Genomic DNA, 16,734 nt, shown 5'->3' on the forward strand with positions numbered 1-16,734 from the left:
TTCTCAATTTATAAACGTTAATATTATTTTTGAATGTTTACTTATGTTACTATATTGTATGTGTTCCTTAGATGTCATAGGAGCATTATATTGAAGAGCTTTGTGATTGTGGTTATGAAGTTGAGATTAATACAGATTGGAGCGATGTCGATGTTGGCCATGATTTTGTTGCTTGTCCTTTCTACTTGGATGAAGGATTCGGATGCACGTACTTTAGGTGGGTTGCTCCGAAGGGTACCAAATGCCTTGAAAAAAAAAACAAGAGCTTAAAGATGAGGTATTTAATCTAAAGAGACAAATAGATGATATGAAAATAGGAACGAAGAGACTGAAAGGATTATGAGAAAATTGAAGAAGCAATCTTAGTTAGCGGCGGTGGTTTAAGTTAACGAATGAACTATGTAATTTGATATGGATTCGTTGAACATGAATGAAATTGTGTTGAATTTTCAAAAGCATTTTCCTTATTTGAATATGACTGTATGTTTGATTTTGATTAAATTCATACTTAATTCTTGGCGGAATGATTCATCGCCGAAAACTATGAGTAATTAACGTCATTTCATTCATAATGAGCATGTGATAATACGATAAAAACATATACATCTACATATATATTACAAATTATAGACAAATGTCCAAATGTTACAAATATTCAATATGTACAAATGTCTAATATATACAAAATGTTTCTAATGTTCAATATATACAAACAGTATACAAATGCTAATCCTTGTTATCAGTTCGGTACTCAACGTTTCTACGAATATGATACAATCTAACAGCGTCCAACAAGGCATCCTTGTTATCAAACATCATACCCTTTTGAAACTCTCCTTCGTCGGTGTAGGTTGTATCACATGCCCAAGACCTCCAAGAGTTGTCCTCAACGTGTTCATCTAGAGGGGGAACTAGTGCATAAGGTGTAGGAGCAACGATTGTTGGAATGTTGCCTAAGGTCATGTCATTAGCTAGAGCCTCCTCATCAACACCCACATCGTCCTCAGAAGGAGCTTCAAAGAATTCACTACTCTCACTATTAACATCATCCTAAGGCTCATTTGTATCTTCTAAGTTAAAAGTATCATCATTTGAGACTTCAATTTGAAGTTGATTGGGTTCATTAGAAGGAGAAGAGGAAGATGGCATAATGGAATTTTGGGTTTCTTGGTAGGGAAGGGCGTATGAGAAGGAGCAGAAGAAGTTACATTCAGAAATGCATTTGTTTCTACAACATTGACATCTTGATTCCCTATGGGTACCTCTTCTACATATAACTCTAAAGAAGGAATAGAGGTAGACTTTGAATACTCCCACATTGCATCTATAGCCTCCTCATCCTCAACCGGAAGAGCTAACAATTCTCCACTCATATTGTATTTAAAACTTACATTAACAGTACTTCTTCTAGTGTCAATGCCAATCTTAGAGCATATAAGAAGTTTAAATTCATTCAAGTCCATGTTTGAGTTGCATGCAAACAGTTTACGTCTTCCCCCAACATACTTAATATTGCTACTACTTGATCGAATTGAACCATTTCAAAAACATACAACAATCACACAAAATGAAGCCATTTCTACAACAATACGTACAAAATCAACATCACCATCAAGTTCATAAGAAAGCAAGTACATTGTTCGAAATTAGGGTTTGCATTCAAATATTCTCTACATTAAATTCAAACATTTTCTACATTAAATTCATGAACAAACAACCACATTATGAAAATCATAGTAAATAACAAGTACATTTGATATATTTATAGAGTTTAAGTATAAATGACCACTTTAGATGACATACTTTTAAAAAACTAAAAAAACTAAAAAATTTATAATAAAAAGGTACCTTACTAAGCTGTAGATCACTAAGGAATAATAATTTGCAAGTTTATGAACTTGCATTTAATTGAAACTTCATGAACAAATATAAACCCTAAATTTTCGAAAAAAGAAAAAAAACAAAAAAATTATTATCTGAAGTGAATGTAGTAAGATGACAAAACTAATTGGTAGTACAAACTTGAAATTTGATGAGATTAATTGAAGAATTAAAGTTGATTTTAATGGTGGAAAAAAGAGGGAGATTTTCGTGGGTTATTAGGGCTCTCAACGAAGTAAAGTGAAATGTGGAAGAAGGAGTTTCAACAGAAATTTAAAACGCATGAAGTCGCTGTTACTAATAGCGATTTAATAGTTTGACCAGTCAACCATTAAGTCAATGTTAGTAACAGCGACTTGACCCTGGATTAAATTTTTGACCATTTCTTTCATTTTGCTGTTAGTAAGTGTGAATATACACTAAGCCTAGCTTTGGAGGTAAGAACGTTTATTTTGAAAATAAAGTTTAAACAAAGCTTAATTTTTTAATAAAGTTGTTAAATAATATTATTATTTTCAAATTTTCGCCAACCACCGAGTTTAAAAACGTCAAACAATCCAAAACAAAAACTTCATCCCTTAATCAAGAGTTTTTTTTTTTCTTGATTTCAATTTAAATTTTCCCCTAAATTCTCATACTTCGATCTTATCTTTTTCTCTCAATCCAATTTTGATTCCAATTTATCTCCATCTTTTGAGGATCTTTTTGAATTTCCGACCATAATCATCATCTCAACTTTTCAAGAAATTTGATGGGCGTTTCTAGGGTTTATTCAGAACCCTCTAATTCTTCTTCTTTGTCTTCAGGCACTTCTTCAATTGCTGTAATTGACACCATTGATGGCACTCATGAATTCAGAATTAATGGTTATTCGTTAGCCAAAGGATTAGGAATTGGCAAGTACATTGCTTCTGATAAATTCATTGTAGGAGGATATTCATGGGCCATTTATTTCTATCCTGATGGTAAAAGTCCCGAAGACAATGGTAGCTATGTTTCCCTCTTTATCGCCTTAGCTAGTGAAGGTACTGATGTTAGAGCTTTGTTTGAATTGAAGCTTGAAGATCAAAGTGGCAAAGAAAATCATAAAGTTCATACTCACTTTGGTCGACCCCTCGAAACTGGCCCTTATGCCCTCAAATACCGCGGGAGTATGTGGTAAGATTGCAATATCTTGTAATTGTTTAGAAACTTTGCAAGTTTCTTTTATCGGATTCCATTATGGTGTGATGTATATTCTTTAATGGTTGGGTTTGAATTTGGAAAATTGACTTTTTAGACAAGTGTGATGTGGCAGTAAGCCCTAAATTCTAATTTGCTGCACCGTCTTTGATGTGAATGATAGCTGTGTTTATTAGTGTAAAAAGATATTTGTAAATTGCTTTGATTATGATTGATTGAATTGCAAGCTTCATTTAGAGTATGCGCTTAGTGTAAATACTTCCAATTGTACTTTTACCTCTTAAGCTTAGCCGAGGCTTTATGGTTTTTCAAATCAACTGAGTCTGATCAGTTGAGGTGATTTGGACTTTGGAGCAATGTTCATGTGATTTTTTATATGCGTTATGTTAAACACGCAATGTGGTTTACTGTCCACATATAAGGGTGATGAGAAATATATAGTACTCTTGGATATGATATTTTAAAATACGAAGTTGAAAAATGAGGATTTTACATGTTGAGTAGAACTTGTGTGGACTATATCTTGAATGAGATGTTTGTTTGAAATTTGTGGGACGAATTGTTATGGTAGGCCATTGGTTGATGAAGTTATTAAATCACAGACAAATGACTTGTGTAATAGCTAGTAATATGTTGGTAAAATGTTTTTTATGATTAATTCCTTTTATGATAACTTTTTTTTTTATCATCCTTGGCATATATCGGATCAAAGCAAAGTAGAAGGGAACAATATAAAAGGGTTAGGTTCCACAAAATGATTTAGAAATAAACAAAATCAAGAAGATGGTCAGCCAAACATTGCTCTCGAATTTCTTTTGCATTCATTTTTAGTTTAAATCGAGTAAAAGAGAAGAGTTGTGATAGACAGTGATAACTACCATAGTACATCACATCATATTACGTTGGGGTGATTAGTATGTAAGGGTTCTGCGTTTTCATCAAGTAAGGGCATGCCACATCGTCTTAATGTGGTGTAAAATGAGTGAGGCCTTTACGCTTCACCTCCTAGTACTAAGTGTAGTGTTAAGTATTTAGCGGTCATTGCCCGTAAGTGATGCACCACGTCTCACAATTGTGGTGTCAAATGAAGAGAGATCATCAAGTTTTTATGAATAAGAAGATAAAGAAAAGAATTAGATCTAAGCTAAGATGAAAAGAATTAGATCTAAGCTAAGATTGACATCTTGATATCTTGGAAGTCTTTCAAGAAAAGTACCAAGAGGTGGTGAATTTTTTAAAATTAGGTAAGACAAACATTTTCGGTATACAGGTTAGAAAGTGCAAAGATGGTAAGAGACTCATAAGAAAGAAGAAAATATGTAAACTATGTAAGATTAGAGAGGTATTATGATGAATGAGTAGTTCGCTAATAATGTGGTTAGGCTATGTAGAATAATTAATCGGGTGAAAATTGTGTATAAGAAAATATATATTAGTACATATAATGCCCCATGAGTAAAAACTTAAAAGAAATTTTAGAGAGGCGTTAGATGATGCAACGCAAAGTTTTTCGAAATCTAAAAAAGTTGTATATTAACAATGGTTTTTATGTAGATGTCGGAATAAACGAAGTGTTTGAGTGTCCATTGAGGTTTGGGATATGAAACGAGAAATTGGGAGGTCATCTAATCTAGATTTTACCAAAGCTTATGACTTGTTAGTACTTGTATTGTAGAAAGCATGAAAATCATTTGGTAACTTTTAGAATTTTAGGGATTATCATGTTAACTTATTGCTTCTTTAGTAGGAGAAATGACAAAGAAAGCTTAATAAATTGTAAGGTCATACTAGCGAATGTGTCGTCAATTAGCATAAAATTCGAGTCCTTGATGTATGTATGTCAAGCATGCATAACACTGTAAGAATAAAATATAAGGACAATGAAGACACATGGAGGAACTAGAAGTGGCAACAATCCTTTTCAAGTACCAAGTCGATTCAACCCATCATGAACATGAGTCAGGGCGATACTTGAACTGCTTAGCCCACTTCATTCAAGGCTGGTATCAGGGTTAGTCCTACAATTTTATTTGATGTTACATTTTAAAAAATATTTTATATATATATATATATATATATATATATATATATATATATATATATATATATATATATATATATATATATATATATATATATATATATATATAGGGTCGCGTTGAGGTGCAAACCACGGTTCTATGCGAACCGTGAGAACCAAAAAATGTGTTACCTTTTTACAGAAAACGTGCTACTTTTACATAAAAACAGTGTTACTTTTGTTTTTAAAAAATCTGGTACTTTTTACCAAAAAACAGTAACTGTCAGAAAAAAAATACAAATCCAAAGTAACACATTTTTCTGAAAAAAGTAACACCTTTTTATATAAAAAGTAACACCTTTTTATATAAAAAGTAACACCTTTTTATGGTTCTCACGGTTCTCATATAAGGATGGTTTTCACTTGAACTTTTCCCTATATATATATATATATATATATATATATATATATATTGTAACATATATACTCCCTCCGTTTCTTTTTGTTCTCCCATTTACCTTTTGCGCAGTTTTCAATGCAAATTTTAAACCTTAATATCTATAAATACGCATAATAAAAAATTATAAAAATTACATAATAAAAAAGTATACATTAAGACGAATCTAACGTGATCTCACATGTATATATTTTCTCTTCTAAATATGTGTCAAAAACATTAATTAAATTTCTCTCTCCGTAAGATGGAATATTCCAAATGGGAAGAACATTATAGAACAGAGGGGTATATACATATATAGCATAAGAGCAATGAAACCCCAACATTTCCTATTTTGTAACATATAATCAATATTTTCGTCTGTTCCTCCTCCCTATGTACTTCTTCTTTCTTTCAAATTTAATGGGATGCCTTCTTGCATCTCCAGTTCTCGATTGCTTCCCATGCCCTTTCTCAGTTATCATCCCTATTTCCTTTTAAGAAGACCATGTTGCCACTGCTCGACTTTCTTCATAGTCTCACCCTCGACAATCCTCTTTGCAACTTTTCTTGAAAATGCCAAAGTTTAATCCTCATTGCAAGTCAGAATGTTCATGCAAATACATTGAAAAGACCGAAGAGGCAAAAGGCTTTTAATTTTAACCGACATTTTCATTCAATTTCTATTGAATATTCTAGATCCAAGAATTTATCGTTTGGGAATGGTGTGATGAAATTGTAAATTTTGTATAAATTACTAGTAATTTATTAGTATTCTTTTAAATTTTGAGAATCTTGTACTTATGTTTAGTATTTTCTACTAAGTCACATTTCTTTGGTCCAAAAACGATCGAATCGATTTTGTACACAAGTATGTCGGTTTTTAATAGTTTTATTTTAAAGGCCTCAAACCAAACTAATATTCCGACTTGGAATCGATTTTGTATGATTTCATGCAGGTTTGGCCACCTTTAGGTCAAATAAGAGAAGGTAATGCTAGAGTTATTAAAAAAGTTGATTGTGTAAGGAGGATGCAAATTAAACTTAGATAAAGATAAAAATTGTATCATTGGTGTGTTTATGGGCATTTTAGGAGAAGCAAAAGATGTTGCAATAGTGAAAAAGGATACAAGGTGGTAAAAATAAGTAAAAGTTGCTATTTAGCTGTACGAGGTGGGACCCTTCCCCGAATTATCACTATGTGGAGCACTTTTTGCATTAGGAATTCATCTAGCTTTAGGAAAATGTAGGAGTGGGAAGAAAAATGACTTGGAATCCAAAAATCACAACATAACAAGTGGTATTTTTTGCAAAGTTTAAGTGTACTAAGAGCCAAGAGGCGTACAATAAATTAGACTTGAGCAAACGGGAGAAAATTTTTTATTAGATGAACATTAAGTTGAAGTGGTTAAAAATTTACGTAATAAGATGAAGTACGTCAAGGATAAACAACAAAATATTTCTTGACTAAGATGAAGAGATCATGGATAAATGACCAGTGTACTTCGTCTTGTTAGGTAACGAATGTCACTGGTTCATGAGACAATTTATCAGAACAAGTGGGAAAGAAAAAGGAACTTATAAGACGCCCAAAAAAGGTACAAGTACTGGTGGAAGAAATCTTGATGAAAATGAAGTAAAAGAAAGTACAAAGTCATGACATTGTTTAATCAAGGCCTTGGAAGTGTTTAGTGTAGATCATAGTGCAAAAATGCGGTAATGATCACGGTACGTTTGTGTAACGATACGGTTATGTGGTAACGGGGGTGATGCACCCGTCGCCATCTATCCTTCAAAATCACGAGGTATCTCTTGATATGGCTTAAGATGTGGAATTTTTTATACCTTGACAACGCGAGTAATATCAATTCGGTATATTTTGAAAACCTTTACAATGCAGCTGATACGATACGACACAACCTTGTTTTTGCACTATGGTGTGCAAATGAGATTATATTGATTAACTAACCTTTTAAGTTTCAACAAGACATGGATATCAAATAATAAGATGTCAAAAGAATCAAGGATAGACTTTGTATATTACTTATCTATAAAAACATAGGGGATGCGCAATAATGTTCCAACTACAGGTTAATTAAGCGTTTGAGTCACACCATGCCATTATTGGAGAGGGTGATAGATTAATGTTTTAGAAGATACTTTTATCCAAAGGGACAATCTACAATGGAAGATCTTTATCTGAAGTGAAAACAAATTTATGTTCTATAGAGTATTGGGTGAGATTAATACATTTTTTATTCATCTAGAGAAGGCGTACATTGGTGGGTAATTACAAAGAAAGGTATGCCACATAAGTATACTTGTAAATTAAGGACATCTATAAGAAATTACAAATTAATGTTAGGACTTTTAGAGCAACTATTAAAGATTTCTCAATTATGATTCATTGCATTGAGGCTATGCTTTAAGCTCTTTCCCACTTGCAGATTGTTAGATGAGAGAACAAAACCCCTTTAAGGGAGAAGTTCTATAGTGCATTATATTGGCCTAAGGATGAATTTATTCTGGATTTGCCATGCACATTAATCAACTTGCTTATGCTTACCATGATGTGCTAGTGTTGCATTTATTCCTTTCTTTTCCACCCTTAAAATGTATTAAAAAGATGAGTGTAAAGAGATTGGAGGATTGAGATGGGTATTGTGGACTCTAAGTGATAGAATATTTGATTCGCTGATGTTGGACATGATAAATTCATAAAAGGTGAACTAACTTCTTTGGTTCTAGGCATGTGCACGACAATAAAATGCGCAAGTAAGGTACTTGAAGACTTGGATCACTGAACTTTAAATTAGGTGGCCCAAAATGATTTGGATTAAAACAAACATGAAAATGAGGGTTGTAGGAGCAATTCACTCTTTTTAGAATTGTATTGTGGAACATGATTTTTGTGGACAACAATGGTAATAGACTTATGGTTTATGCAGCTGATTGAACCTGTATGAGAACTAGACTTTTTTTCGTGTTGGAATTTATAATTTAATATGGGCATGTTTGTTTATGCTTGTCACAGTTTGCCTCATTGGTTCATTTGTAAAATTGTCTTTTTGACATGTTTTGGTCTAAAAACGTTGTAGTATGTTCTTCTACATGGGAGACATCTCTTTTACTTTGTTTTAAAGGGATGCTTTATTACTTGATGAATCGAAATAATGCATTTTAGTTTCACTAATTGTGTATTTTTCGGAGATTTGTGTTCTATTGAGATACCGTGAACAACCTTTTTCTTATTACTAGGGTAAAGTCGCGTACATCCTACTTCTCTTATTTTGTTCAAGTACGTCGAGGTACTTTAGTGGCATTGAGGCAATGTAATGTTCTATTTACATGTAGCTGTTTTGGCCATATGTTTTCTTTCCTCCTTTTTTCTTTTCTGTTCTATTTTTTGTTAGGTTAGTGGGTTTGGTTCCATTCTTTGGATTCCGATTGTGTATGATTCAGTGTTACCGGGATCGTTTGTTTGGTCAGCGAACCACGATCCAGGTTGATCGACCCCAATCGCGGATCAATGGCGACCTAAATCGACGGAAATTGCCATTTGGATCACCAATCTGATTGACCTACCATTGATGCTTAATCTTTGAAGCTTGCATGTTCTTAAATCTCTCTTTTTGTACAAATCTCTTTTTATACATATCTCATGTCCTAAGTTTTTTTACATATGAGAAATGAAGCTTTGTATATTTAAAAAGATGAAGTGAAAGGTTGAAGAAGATGAAGTATAGGTGGAGGCACACATAACAATGTACAACCGTAGAGTTTTGAATAAGCTTTGTACTTTGTATTGACCTTTGAACTCCTTCACCCGAATTAAGTACTAACTCCTTATAGGATTTTCACTTTATACTTTTTACTTTTTGGGATAGTATGATTATAGTAAAGGTTTTTTGGCCTTTGTCTCAACTTTATTTTTAAAATGTGATTCTTACTTTTTTTCTTTTATTTTAAAGTACTACGGTTTTGTTATTAGTATTTCTATATTGAAAGTTAGTTTTATTATATTCATTTATTTTATTTTTCAACCTAAAGAAATCATAGCCATAAACGTAACCGATCCCAAAACGTGCCTCGATTTCAACAATAACAATCCCGACCCACAAAAATGTGACCCGAATTTTTTTCGATCCCATCTCTACTTTGAAAAAAGATGAATTGCGTACCCGAGCTTGTTCCACGATCCAGATTGTTCTTCGATCCTGGCAACAATGGTATGATTTTCCATTTGGTGTTGAGGCTCTGATTTTGGTTTTCATCCGACATTTTAAATGTATCAGGGGCTATAAACGCTTCTACAGGAGGACATCACTGGAGTCCTCTGATTACCTTAAAGATGATTGTCTGGTGATCAAAGGCACTGTTGGTGTTGTGAAATCACGTACGGAGGGACCGAAGAAATACTTAATACGAGTCAGCCCATCTGATATGGGGAAAGATTTTGGAGAACTTTTAGAGAGCAAGACTGGTGCTGATGTAAGCTTTGAAGTTGACGGGGAGGTCTTTGCTGCACACAAGGTAATCTTGGCAGCACGATCACCTGTTTTTAGAGCTCAACTATTGGGTCCAATGAAGGAGAAAAATATGGAGTGCATACGAGTGGAAGATATTGAAGCTCCAGTATTCAAGGTTCTGTTTTTGTAATGTTTCTGTTTTAACAGTTTTGTTTGCATACCTTTACATTTCTAGGTGGCATCTTTGTGCTATATCAATTGTTTTCGTCTTACTTCTTATTTACATGTCTAGTCTAGTGGAGATGAAAATTTTGTTATTACAGAAACTCTCAATTTTTTTATATTCCTAACACTTTTGTCTACTACTCAACCATCTTGGACTCATATTTTTTCCTTAATGAACAAAAAACTACTAAGTAACTATTCCTGTCCCAAGCTTCTTACTCAAATATATTGATACCATCAAACTAAGTATTCACATGATGATGATGATGGCAATGATTGTAGGAGTGTTCAAGCATTTTCTTTTAAGAGTTATGTCAAGCATTATGGTTTCTGTGGTGGGACTTGAAAGGAAAAGTTAAAAATTAGAGTCATGATCTATGAATCTAAATAATTGTATGTTTCTGTGTCATCCTTGGAAACCCTTTTTTGTGAAATATAGAAGTCTAACTTATGCCTTTACTAAGGTAGATCCTTAGTGTTTTCCTACATATGAAATCAACAGCTCAATAATACATCAACAACAATGTCAAAACTCTAATCAAATTTTTTTTTTCTTTCTTGTCCACTCACAAGAAAATTTAACCAATCAACAATTGTCAATTTTTTCTTACAAAACTGTACTCCGGCCATCTCTAAAAGTTTCTTCATATTAGAATATTCCATTTGAGGAGAGAGAAACTTAAACATGGTTTTTTCTGGTTATACACGAGTTTAAATATATTCATATAAGATATTGTTAGATTTGTCTTAACGCAAAGATTTTTTATGTATACTTTTTATAATTTTTATGAAAAGTTTTTAAAGATATCTAGGCTTGAAATATGCTTTAAAATGTGCCCAAAAAGAAATAAGAAATAATTTCATAAACGAAGGAGGGAATTGTTTGGCATGATTGCAAAGGTTGATTTTGTATTACAATCGTCAATACATGTGATATAAATGTAATTTGAGACACGATATCTGTCTCCTACTAAGTTACAACTAACTTAAATCACGGTGGCAGTCATGAAATGACTTTTACGGTTAATGTTAATTGTATTCTGGTTGTCTTATTCTACATTTTAATTGGGATAAGCTCAAAAAACTTTAAAATACGCTCACCATACGCTATGTGGTTGGGTGCGATCATCACCAAGTTTGTGTGCCCTTTGGGCTTTAAGGGAGCCATAATCTAGATTATAAAAGGGAATCTACGCTTACCATACGCTGGCTATTATTTGGTTGGATCTAAGCACTACAAAAGCCTTAATCTCAACCATATAAGGACAACTAGTTGAACCAAAATAAACCAACATGAGAGGTCGCTTAGAAAGATATTAGTAAAACAATTTATTCTTTATACTTAATGATGATTTGTAACTAAAAAAATCAATTTCAATGTAAATTTATTTCTCTTTAACTAATTATTACTTATTGTCATATATTCCAGCAAATTCTAATTTGTTGTGCTGTTATTTACTTACCGTCACCTTTGACCTACTCTTACCCTTTTAAGCTTCTCAAAGTCGTGCCTTTCACTTCTTTACTCGTGTATTTTTTGACCTTCTTTGCATATAACCAAACCAACATAAACGATGGTCCTTCATTTTGCCTATTGGGAATCGAATATCCTTTTTTATGTCTTCATTTGAGTATTATCTTTTAAGGTTCATTAATCTTAAAATACACATCTCAGCTACGCAATCTTCCTACAATGATCTGTTTAGATTGTTGGACTATATAGTAAATGCTCATCTGATGACGATTTGGTGAATATTCTTTTTAACCTTAATGACACACATAATATTCCAGTTGTAGCTCTTGTTTTGAATCACCCACTCTAAATTCTACTTTTTAATATTTACATCAATATCTCTATTATGGTTAAAAATTAAGCCAAGGTACTTCGAATACTCACTTGGAAGAAACACTTCCATATTTGATATCTTCAGTGCCAAATAACATATAATTCATTATAGTATAACTTACAAATTAGTTTAAACTTTTGACCCTTTATAGTCTAACCCTTTCCGGTTTTCGCATCTCTTGTGTAACATTGACCCATCTTTAAATTTGCCCACGTGTATAATGTCATCGGCGAATGACATGTACTTTTTCCGTATATAGGTTTTGTTAGCTCTTCTATTAGTGATGTGAACATGAATGAGCTCGCACTTGTAGACCAATTCTAACATAGAAACCTTTGGTCGCTCCTCCACATGTGCTAACATTATTTTGTACTGTTTTTTTTGGAGACGAGAGAATCAGAAGCACTGGCATTGGCTTTTTTTGATGAAGGCTAGATGATACTCATATTAGGATTCCTGGTTAGCTGTACTTTATTTTTCTTGCTGTCTGTTCTAGTGTGGGGATTGTATTGGGGAAAGTCACTTGAACCTTTTTTGTACACCTTGTCAGCTCTTTATTTTGGGACATGTATTCCTTCTTTTTTCTACTTTTCTCTAAATGCAGTATTGAAGAGAGGTTTTTATAAAGAAATATCATAATTATGTACTGTGTATCTTTTTCTTGTCTTGACTAGAAAGCCCACAAAATTGGTTGAGGTGGGAAGAACAAAAGAAACAGAGGTATTAATTAATGAAGTTGTTCTTTATGTGGGAGCTCTTAGCGGCAATCTTAGAATTTTCTTGTGCGTTTAGTATTTTTATTGTGAATTTGTCTTACGTTTGTTTACTAAGAAGGGACAAAAACATTCGAAAAATTGTTGGGAGTGTACTAAATTATGACTTATACGTCCTCGGTTTTTGCAAGTGGCACCGTATTCCTTTAAGAAAAATTAGTAATGTCTATTTCATTTTATGGAAGCTTTTTGGGGAACAACTGACAGGATTTCCCATGCATTTATGCTGCCCACCACCTCTAGTCACATGAGCATTATATTCCCACATAGTATTTTGTAGTGAGAAGCAATTTGCTACCTATATGATGTTTGCAAACTGAATATATTACACAATACACAGTAGATATATTTAAGGGCAAGTTTCGAACCCTACAGAAAACTGGATTTTTTGTTGATTAAGGTACATTCTTGTATTTTGTAATTGACTTACTATGTTGGGTCTTGATTCTTGAACTCAACCTTTTCTAAAATAAGTGTATTGATTGGCAAGAATTTTTGTTTGGATAAAGAATTCTAATTGTCAGGTGTAATATAATTGAGAGTGAAGTACTATTAGCCAAGAGAACAAGAAGTGAGGGTGCTGTTTTTATTTATGTTTTTGTCTAAATCTATGTATTGGTTAGTTTATCTGTTATGCTGCTTTAAGTGCAAATTTCAGAGTTCTCATGAGATCCGACTTGTGGATTACTACATTTTTCACGATTCTTTTTCAATTGGTATTTCTGGAGGACTTCTTCCACGTTTTGATGTTGTCACCACGTAGAGTAGAATTCTCACTTATTTTGAATGATTAGTTATGATAGTTGGTGTCATGTGGTTGACCGATATCAGAATCTGCCATTTTTTGACCTATCTTGTCCTGTTGGTTGTTGCCACACAGGGACAGTTTTCCACTTGGTTTAATATCATCTGAGAAAGGCAGTGGTCTAATTATCTACGAGTTTATTTTTCCCTAATATTGTATCATTTCAGGCTTTGTTACATTTCATATATTCGGATGAGTTGCCAGATATGCAAGAGCTCAGTGGTTTAAACTACAAAGGAGCTTCAACCTTGATTGCTCAACATATGCTTGCTGCCGCAGATCGGTATGGACTTGAGAGGCTAAAACTCCTATGTGAGGCTCAACTTTGTGAAGATATTGCAATAAATAATGTAGCTGCAACATTAGCATTGGCCCAGCAGCATCAGTGTGAACAACTGAAAGCTCAGTGCCTTAAGTTCATTGCATTGCATGAAAATCTTAGAGGTAAGCCAAACATAAATCTTGTTTATGTTAATCTGATCTTGAGGCTGTGTTTAATGCCTTAGTGGGGGCATCTTGTTATCGTTTAAATCATTTCCGATTATAAAAAGCATTCATGTTGTGAAACTAATTTGTCTCCTAGAAATTAGTCGAAGTTTGCCAATTGGAATTGATGTATATTTTTGTTTGTCTGGAAGTATTATTTTCTACTGACTTCCAACTCCGCATTGGAAGTATTATTGCCTTGACTGTACAAATAGGACCATAGGTAGCAATGACTACATGTTTTTGTTTAACAACGTCGTAGTTTTTGGGCTTGTGTTCTCTTTTCTCTCACTGAGACTCATAGGCATAGTGCAAAAATACGGTTTTACAGTCAATGCAGCCTATATTTTGGTCGCAGTACACGGTGATGCGGCCTTGTTTATTAGGTAACTAAATTGACATTTTTAGATGCTACAGTGGCATGATTGTTTTTACATTTGGTTCTGTCATCTGAAACTTAAAAGCTTGTAAGACCAAGAATCAGAATGTTATGGCTGATAATGTAAGAACGTAACTCATGCTAAGTTGGCATGAATTGCATTACTTGTTGCTGGTTAGTGGTTACTTAATGTTTCTAGTCCTCTATGAAATGATAAGAGTGTAAAACTCCGTTGGGGCCATTTATCATTGTTTCTTAACAATCTTTGGAGTATGTATGCTGTGTAGTCGTCTCATTTGTGTTGAAACAATCATTCATAATAACATGCAATTTGTTGACAAAACATTTTTTATACGAAGAGCTTTTTGAAGTTGTAAATGGTTTGTTTCAGCTGTGATGCAAACAGAAGGGTTCGACTACCTCAAGGTTAGTTGTCCATCGGTCTTAAGTGAGCTGCTGGTATATGTGGCGAGAATAAGCAAACATTCTACATCGTCTTTTGCTTATAGTAATGAGGCCATTTTGCTGGATGGTAGCGACATGAATGGAAGAAGAGTGAAGCAAAGATTATTCTGAGTACATATATCTTGTATAAAATGCCCCGAGTTAATAAATAGGTATTAGACATTTGCAAATAGAACTTTGTTTGTTCGATTTATCGATAGCACTTTGACATGGTGGTCTCTGGATATTGATATACAATTTCAATTCTTTTAGCTGTGTTTTGTTTATGCAGTTATGCTTATGCTTATGATATGGTTTTGTTTTCTTTCCGTCGATCAATCAATGTAGTACAACGTGAAGTTTATAGTGATCCATCAAAAGTATTTCATGCCTTGTTGCAAATCGTGGAGAAATATGTAATCGTGTTGAATATTATGGGTTTAAATGTGGTTATATCCTTTTTTTAGGCTAATGCTTTGTATATGATGGGGATTGAATGCATTGGCATAATTCATAAAAAGAAAATAGTGAAGTTTAAGCTTGAGCTTTACTTGGTTTACAATTCACACCAAGTGCCCAATACATAAACAAAGGCCTAAGCAAAATTGTGCTAGAAAGGGCTAGCTCATTTGTGCCATAGCAACAACAAAGTTGAGCTATTGCTCGACTCAAAGAGAGCCTAAGCTCAAAAGGCATTCGTCTGAGCTGACCAATGCTCGCATGAGCAGTCCACATGTTTGCTCGAGCTACTTTGAAGATTTTGTTTGTCTTCATGATTGTTTGCTCGTTCGAGCTTCTTAATGGCTTGCACGGCCACTTGCTTTGGACTTTGGTAGCCACTAATGTCAACAGAATCTTCCTTCTCGTATTTGATAATAAAAACTTATCATGCACCTTGGGCAATGGTCACCCTTTTAATGTTCAACATTCTACATGTTGCGTTATTACCTAATTAAGCCACACACAAAACATGATCATGAGACACATGCTAAGTAAACCAATAAATAACTTCATCCAAAGCATGAACTCTTTTTTATTGGCAATAATTTTTTGACTGCTAATTTTAAAGGTTTTAAAAAATATAAGGCGTAAAAGCAAATAATTAAATCAAAACAAAAGTAAATAATATAAACTATATTTAAAACTCGTGAATTTATAGTGCCATGTCCACTCAAACACCTTAAATGTGTCTACTTAGAGTCTCAGACACCTTACCCATGTCCAAAACTACACTCAATTCTCTATGTTTCTTACGTTAGTTACACTTTTCATTCTTATCCGTTCCATTTATTTGATACATTCCATAAATTTGAAAATACTCCCCATCAATTTTTTTGATGATCATATAGAAGTACACGTCTTTTCTCTCTCCAAATATCATCAACACTGTTTATATTTTTTTTATTCTCCAAATAATTTAACTACTCAATCTTTGTATCATATCCTTAGATATGAAACTCAAAAGGGCATATAAGTATAAAAGAATGCAACTTTATAACTTAAAGTGATTACACACCGATAGAGATGTTCAAAATTAACTCGATCAATCAAAACCGAGTATAACTCAACTCAAGATAAAATAATTAGGTGGGCAAGTCGCACGTTAGATTAGTTTTAGATCGAATGTTGCTAAATTTGGGTCGTGTTCAAGTTAACCCAACAAGTTAAGAATTTTTAAACATATATTTTTATTATCATTAATTCGTTTTCAATTTTAATTTGAACTCTTAATATATTTATATTTGATATTAAAATAAAGAAACGTCTCCTAACATATGCGCAGTTAA

General features: G+C 33.2%; 1 protein-coding gene across 1 annotated transcript; it reads left to right on the forward strand.

The window, feature by feature from the left end:
• The first annotated feature begins 2,452 nt into the window (after nt 1-2,452).
• Nucleotides 2,453-15,254, forward strand: LOC130825399 (BTB/POZ and MATH domain-containing protein 2-like). The gene is made up of 4 exons (XM_057690601.1): nt 2,453-3,039; nt 9,815-10,163; nt 13,806-14,082; nt 14,895-15,254. The coding sequence occupies exons 1-4, from the start codon at nt 2,633-2,635 to the stop codon at nt 15,077-15,079; spliced, it is 1,218 nt and encodes a 405-aa protein (XP_057546584.1). The 5' UTR covers nt 2,453-2,632; the 3' UTR covers nt 15,080-15,254.
• The last annotated feature ends 1,480 nt before the right edge of the window (nt 15,255-16,734 follow it).

Source organism: Amaranthus tricolor, chromosome 10, assembly GCF_026212465.1.
Source record: "Amaranthus tricolor cultivar Red isolate AtriRed21 chromosome 10, ASM2621246v1, whole genome shotgun sequence".
In the NCBI taxonomy this organism is placed as follows: domain Eukaryota; kingdom Viridiplantae; phylum Streptophyta; class Magnoliopsida; order Caryophyllales; family Amaranthaceae; genus Amaranthus; species Amaranthus tricolor.

What these genes read in the sequence shown, in the direction of transcription:
- LOC130825399 (XM_057690601.1), top strand. Translation starts at nt 2,633, where the DNA reads ATGGGCGTTTCTAGGGTTTATTCAGAACCCTCTAATTCTTCTTCTTTG. An exon ending in AAATACCGCGGGAGTATGTG is followed by an intron (nt 3,040 to 9,814) that starts GTAAGATTGCAA and finishes TAAATGTATCAG; the next exon opens with GGGCTATAAACGCTTCTACA. An exon ending in ATTGCATGAAAATCTTAGAG is followed by an intron (nt 14,083 to 14,894) that starts GTAAGCCAAACA and finishes GGTTTGTTTCAG; the next exon opens with CTGTGATGCAAACAGAAGGG.